At 35.2% G+C, this 7531-nt stretch overlaps 1 protein-coding gene across 1 annotated transcript in view; it reads left to right on the forward strand.

The window, feature by feature from the left end:
- The window catches only part of RNGTT (RNA guanylyltransferase and 5'-phosphatase), a gene marked incomplete at its 3' end in the record, with an annotated part of 47636 nt that overhangs the window by 21068 nt on the left and 19037 nt on the right, over window positions 1-7531 (forward strand). The window contains exons 6-7 of the mRNA XM_010018458.1: window positions 1047-1156; window positions 1991-2092. Coding sequence (XP_010016760.1) covers window positions 1047-1156; window positions 1991-2092 — 212 coding nt within the window. The remainder of the gene's footprint in view (window positions 1-1046; window positions 1157-1990; window positions 2093-7531) is intronic.

Consider the following 7531-nt stretch of genomic DNA (forward strand, 5'->3'; position numbering starts at 1 on the left):
CCTACAGTGTAAGTTCAAGTTTTGAGACGCATAACGTGGTAGTTCACCCAGGTAGAGGTGACATCCATGTAATTGAACTTCTTGTAGTGGAACTACCATCTAGGTCTGAAAAAAATAATACATTTAGTTGAAAACTTGCATTTTCAGGATTTGGAGGGAAAAAAGTGCTGTCATTTTTGTTTTAAAAAAACCACCGAGCCCCTCATGTCTAAAGATGTTTCCCAGTAACTTTAGTTCACTAATTACCAGGCTGCTTATGTTAGATCTCTACTCTTAGTAAGCAGCTGTTACTTTCTATGAATCAAGGAAAGCATGGAATTGTTGGTCTAGAAATACTGTGTATGTATGAAAAAAAAATTGTTTAACATTTCATAGGTCAATTTTGCTCTTAGTTTCCAGTTTGCTTATTTTGAAGCCATACTTTTTGACACTTTAAAAATTGACGTCACTGCCAGAATGAGTTTTGTGACCTTTAATGTACAGTATTTTGCTCTAGGCTTAAAATATTATTTAGGTTCAAATTCTCATCCACAAATAAATGTCTTACACTTCCTTGTTATATAATATTTTGTATACTAAGGACGATTAATTCGATCCCTGCAAATTCTGTATGTGACCAAGTTACTATTAAATACTTGATATTACTGTACCTGCTTTACAAATAAAAACATTTTCATTACAGATGAAAAAAATGAGTCAGACCGGTGCTGTAGCTTGATGTGGCAACTTTCTGGAGAGCACTAGCTAAACAGTGCCTATCCTGTGCCATTTTCCTGTTTTTTTTTTTTTTTTTTTAAATTATTGTTTCATTTTTTTGCCCATAAATAACTCATTTCAGTTTCTGGGTTCATAATACGGCTCACCAGTCAGTTTACTGGCAAAGCTGAGCTGGTGTGTCTTGGTATTTAGGAGTAAATGCTTAAGGAGTATTTAAGCTCTTACTGCTCATGAGGGTCAAGTTGTAAAAAGAGACTTAATCTTGTATTGACATGTTCTGATTTGCTTTTGTGAAAGCTTAAATGCTATTTTTTTTGTTTTCTATTTAGGGTGCAATTTTCTTGGAAGGAGTAACAGTAAAATGTGTGACCCAGGTGACAACACAACCAAAGTTAGGAGGAATACAGCAAAAATGTCAGCAGTTCTGTGGATGGGAAGGGTATGAGAACATTTAGAAATTGTTTATTTATACTGTCTAGAGATAAGTGTTTCTGTTTGTTTTTTTTTTCCTAGCAATTTCTAGTTTTTTCAGAAGAAAACAGCTCATTGTAAAAATAAGAACAGGTGACTATTTTTGGATGGATTGTTTAAGAAAAAAAGAAAACCTCAAAAACATTCAATGGTGAAACAGATGAGGATCTTTCATTGTACTGTGAAATGGAATTATCAGCTGTTGACATTAAGAACTGAGATTCTAGAAGTGCTTTTCCATTGAGATAACAAAACCTTTTCAGATGAGTTGTTGCTGTGCAAATCCCAGGTATTTGTGTAATATGTAGTGCTTGCTCAAGCAGTAGACTCATTTATACAACTACTATTACACTTCAGTATTGAGGTATTTATAGCCAACTTGTTTTTATAGCCAACTTGGATTTGTGTCCAGTGTTAATGAGAATGCTGGTTTTAATGTCTCGGATTCTGAACTCTCCCTTTCCAAAGCTGATGATCCAGATTGATGCTCGCAATGCTTCCTAACTTGCTGATGTTCATAGTTCTTCTAGTACATGTAATTTTGAATTCAAGTATCTTTTCCTCCAAAGTTAAAACTTTGAAGTTCCACATAATTTAGTGTGCTGTCATAAGCAAATACACTTGTTCTTATCAAACAGGCATGTGATTCTTCTTGCAAAATACCTTATTGGAAAAGATGTTCTAACTCAAAGTTAACCGTGCAGCATGTCTGGTACAAGTGTGACTTCAGTCTAGTGTCACACAAGGCAATGCATTTTTTACTATTGCAGGACACTAATAAACACGGTTCTTGTTTCTGTAGGTCAGGATTCCCTGGAGCACAGCCTGTTTCCATGGACAAACAAAATATTAAATTTTTGGAGCAGAAGCCGTACAAAGTTAGCTGGAAAGCAGACGGCACTCGGTAAGTTCCTTTTAAATGAAAAAGAAACTCAGTAAATTGGGTAGGCAGCTTGTATTTTCCAAGGAAAGTGAATTTGCTTGTACGAAGGACAAAGCATATTCTGACAGCAAAACTGACTCCAGAGATTAATTTTTTGCTCTCTTGGTACCCAACATTTGCTGAAGTTTGTGGCCAAGTTTCTTTTTAGCAGCTGTGCTGCAGACTGGCCTAAATGTATGTACTTTTATTCTTCTCCAAAACCCTTGCCTGTCTGTCAGCCAAGACTTGCCACAAGGCCTTAGAACAATCTTAGGTAACAGTAGAAGTTTGTTAAGCTAAGTAATGTGTTTATAAAAGCTAAATTAAAATTTCTAGTTGATTCTTCAGAAGCTGGCTAGTATTAGAAATGTATTCATACTGTGATCCTTTGTTCAAACTTGTAGTTCTGGTCAGCCAAAGAGTCAGTAGTTTCATCTTCCCTTACCAGTTCTCTTACATTGATTGTAGGCATGACATTTTTGAGTAACAGACTACAACCTGATTGAATCGATGTGTAGAATCACAGAATGGTTTGGGTTGGAAAGGACCTTAAAGATCATCTAGTTCCAACCACTCTGCCATGGGCAGGGTCACCTTCCACTAGACCAAGTTGCTCTTGAGTGTTGTTATTACTGATTTGAAATGCATGCTTGCATTTGATTTCTCCAGTATTCTCATGTTAGCATTTCAAAGTAGGAGAAACTCCACACATCATCAAACACAGAATGGCAGAACACTTTTTTCTCTGCTTGTAACTGGTTATAGATTGGTCTCAACTGCATGAAAATCAGTAGTCTAAACATGGGCATCTGGTATCATCAGGTGTCATTTCATTGCTTTGTCTCATATGAAAAAGCCATGTCATATAGGGTCTCTTGCCTTTACACTCAGCAGCTTGGATGAGATAGAGAAAGTATTTGCTATTCACATTTAAATAAAACACCAAATGTGAGGTGCCCTCTTTCCTTGTACTCTTGCAAAGAGGTACTGTGGCTCTTCTTACAAACAAATCTTTCTTGATCATCATCAACGGAGATTGATACCCTAACCTTCTGCTTTTCTTCAGTATTTCTGGTTTCAAAATTAAAATCCAGAATCCCAGATATTTTTTTTAATAATTTATTATATTTTAATCTATACTACTCATACCATACAGATCACAGTCTTCCTTTTTGTTGTGGGTGCTACCTTCATGTAATTAATAATGTAATTTCTTACATTATAGTCAGTAGTGTTTCAGTAACCGGAAGAATGTAAATTGTGTAACACATTCATTTCAATAGCTTGCTTTTTATTTCTGAAAGATGTTTGTTGCATATAGTAGTATTTAAACATTTCTAATCTGTGCTAAGCAGAATGACTATTTTTTATTCACTTAGAACAGATAAATAGGGTTTTAACCTGCTTTGACTTTGTCAGATAAAATGCAATTACAATTAATGTACACACAGTAAGAGGAGGACTGTTGTGCTCACTTGTGTGTGATGATTTAGACTAGCAAGGTTTAAATATTTACACATATTTACATGTTAGAAGGATCAGGTATGTGGATGAAATGTAAGCTTTCAAAAACAGGAGGTAAGAATTTTTGTTTGCAGGCTGGTGGAGTTAAAATACTGGTTTTGTGTGTAGATATGGTGGAGTATACTAGATACTGAAAATCCTGGAAAGTATGGAGAATTGGGGTCCTGCAAGAATTACCAAATGATTCCACATGAAATCAGCCAGGATTCAGCACAGTTCAGAATACAGGACAAGCTGTGTCCTAGGAAAAAACCCCAAACCCTTCAGGTGTCTCTTATCTGTGGACTTCAGGGATTTATTAGCTTGGTCAGTGCATGGTGTGAAAATACAAAATAATCTTGCCTTCAATATGGCATGCAAGCATTAAGAAATGGGTGGGAATATTTGGCTTATTAGCACTGTCTGGTTGTATACATGAGCACTTGGGTAACGTGCTGCAGGCATTCTCAGGGGGTGAGGTTACAGAAGCATCGTGTTGGGAGATACAGGCTTATTCACAGAGCAGTACAGTGCATTCAAATGCTGCTGAGCCTAAACAAGTAAAATCAGCCAACTTAAACTGACCTGAAGAGTGTTTCTGTGTCATTTAAATTTTTCATTTGGAAAATTGAAGTCTTATGAAGTATTTTTATTTTCTTATTCAAATGTACAGGATACATACATTCTGAATACTAGAATAATTATATAGAAAATTGTTGTGCACCTGGAAGACTGTCTTTTGTGAAGGAGATTAGAGTGCACATGTAATTTCTTGTAGGAATTTTCAGTATTTTGGGCATTCTGTGCATGTTGTTAGAGTTCTAGAATGGTGACAAACCAGAATGGCTGAAGAATGAAACCGAGGGAACTACATAGTTCTTTTAAATTTTCTCAAAAGATAATAACTTGTAGTTAATTTGGAGATACACAGGCTGATAAGTATATTCAGGGAAAAAAATGGTGCTACAAAGATCCAGTGTTAATGAAATTCAGCTGAAGGAATGTTGTGAAAGAGAGATTAAAGATGAAAACCTTAGCTATTATTTGGACATTTAGACACTGTGCATGATAGCTACCCTAATCAACAATGAAAAATGACTGTCACAGTTTTTGCGTTGGATGTGCTTCTAATTATTTGTTGTTCTCCAATGATCTGGACTCCATATGCGATTAAACAGATTTTCATTAATTATTCTGAACACTTGAGTTGACAGGCGTGACCTTCCTGAATTTAATATTAAGACATCAGTTAGTGGAGATCCATTTGTGGATCCCCTGCTTATTTTATCTGGAGATGAACCCCCTGCCATCAGATTATCTCTGAAACTATTCTGTTAAGTGTGGTTTAGATGCAGCAGTCTAGGGTCTGCCTATTACAATATTCTTTGTCTTACATACTTTGTTTTGTTTTGTTCTTTCTGTTTGGCTAAAAAAGCACTGTTTCATCAACCTGATTGGACTTACAGAAAAGCAGATGCTTAGTTAATAGCTTTATATTACACTTCTCACTTAAATAAAATGTTCTCATCTCAGTTAATAGCAATATTTACTTAACTTAGCCAAACTTCTTAAATTTCACCATTGTTAAATACCTTCATTTTATTCCTGCAGCAGTCTTTTTCTAGAGGTTTCATGGCTGAAGCCTTTATTTGTAGACTGTTTTAACTGGCATGTAGTGTTAGTAATTTCATTGTGGACTTTTGCCTTTCTCCAGAGGCATCTGCTATCCTTAGATTTCAGCTGGAGCTGAACTTTCACCCTCCTGGTTCAGGAGCTGTGGTGGTCGTGTTTTTTCGTTTGGTTTTTTTTGATTGTTTTTCAGTGGTTGAACAGTGCATGTTTTCTTGCTCTCTTAGCATTATTATAGTTTTCTACCCTTAGTTCTGGAAGAAAAAAGAAATCTGTAGATGAAGGAGCATTACTTAGCATCTTGCATTGACTGAATAATGTGAAATTGCTTACTTAAATTATTTGACGGTGATCCTATAAAACATTTTGAGGAAATCTCCTGGAGCAGTATTTTACACGCTTTTGTAAATGTGTGGGTCTGAGTCTGGTTTGAGTCAAAACTCATCCTCCTCAATTCTCTTGGAGCCCTGAGTTCAAAATCTTTTGACTCACCTTTGCTCAGTCTGTCCTGATTGGCAGTTAGTGTCTACACTTGCTTGTTCAGTGCTTGGTTTCCACAGCCCTTGTCCCATGAGCATTGGCAGGGCACACCAGCTTGTTCTCGCTCCTGCTTTACTTCTGGGGCATGCTCACTCCAAAGAAGGATGAGTGTGAATAGATACTTCTCCCTTCCTGTTTATAAATGCCTGTGTGTAAAGACTTGCATCTCTGGTGTAGGCACATGAACGTTAAAGGAAGCTCGCTTGGTTTTGACTGTCCTTGGAAAATTATTTCCTTTGTGCCGGCTATTTACGTGTATGTAAATATTACATGCAACTCTTACTTTTGAGGAAAAACACCTCTAAAATCATATTGCTTTAAATTATTACTATGAAAATATAAATCACTTATATCTGCAGCTATTCAGACTCATTTGGTGTGAATTCTCTGTATTTATTGGAACAGTTGTCAAACCTCTGGTGTCATAAAAATAATTTTAATGCTATTCATAAGGCACAGAAATCCAAAGGGCAAATTTCCCACTACTAAAATCATTCCTTTTGGCTTCGATGAGATGAAATATATGTTGTATGTTAATACTAGCTACAAGGTATATGCGGCTTTACAAATTTATCCAGTTTTGTAGTGCTGTGTTTCTGAAATACTAGTTGCTCTCTGAATAAGATGATAGTAACAGTATGTTCAAGGCATACTGTATGACTCTGCATTATCAACTTTGTACTGTAAAATGATTAACCCAGGTGGTTAGTGGCTTGCTGTATCCCTTGGTATGTATTTCATTAATACTGTTTGTAGCAGATGCTTGTTCTAATGAGTGGTGATGAATGTTCAGACAGGAATAGGGTTGGTAAAGTAATAAGACATCAATTTTAAGAGGAGAAAAAAAAATAAAAAAAGATTGTTACCATGAAGAATAATAAAAAGCTTTAAATCATCTGTGGAATAATTCAGATTAATTCAATCAAACAGGACTAGGTTTTATAATGGTGAAATGTGACCTGAAGTAGATGCAAGCTATTAAGGGGTGCAAGTTAATATTTTTCATTTGTGTGAGTACCTTTTTATTTTCACATCTGTACACATGCAGTTCTAGTAAAAAATGATAAATATGATAATAATACTATGGCTGTTCAATTATGGTAAGGCAGCTATTTAAGCAAATGCAGGACAGGTAGTTCTTGCCAAAGGCTATTTTATTTGAAAAATATTCATGCAGATTTAATGGCTTGCAGATACTAAATGCAGACTAGATACAGAATGTGAAACAGCTCTCTGCCTATTGCTGTTAATTGTCTAAAAGGTGTTTGTAACAAAATACGAGCATCTCTGAAGTTAGTTATTTTTTTTTTTTCATTATTACCAAATTACATTTTAGAAAAAAAACCTATTGCCTGAATAATTCTCATTTTTTGGCATCATAATAATAAATAAAAATAGTAAAGCTACACTTAAGTGTATGATAAGAGGGGTGGACAAATTTTTGCCCTGTTGTTAATAATTTTGATTTATCTAAATCATGTAAGTTACTATATTAGCAAACTTGTGATAGCTTCCCAGGTTTCTTTAGTTTAGCTTTTTATGGAAATGGAAGAAAATTTCCATTTTTGCTAAGAACTTTAAAATCATAGGTGGTATCAGCCTCTTCAGAAACATATTTGTGACCATAACTTAAAGAAAGTCTACTGGGTGTGTTTTAAGACAAAATTTCATGAATTTTGTTAAAATGTAATTAAGACAAGGTAAAAGTTTCTTCCTGAATTTGCATAGCTAAAAACTTTTTTCTTTCCC

Source organism: Nestor notabilis, unplaced genomic scaffold (genome assembly GCF_000696875.1).
Source record: "Nestor notabilis isolate BGI_N333 unplaced genomic scaffold, ASM69687v1 scaffold2477, whole genome shotgun sequence".
NCBI lineage: Eukaryota > Metazoa > Chordata > Aves > Psittaciformes > Psittacidae > Nestor > Nestor notabilis.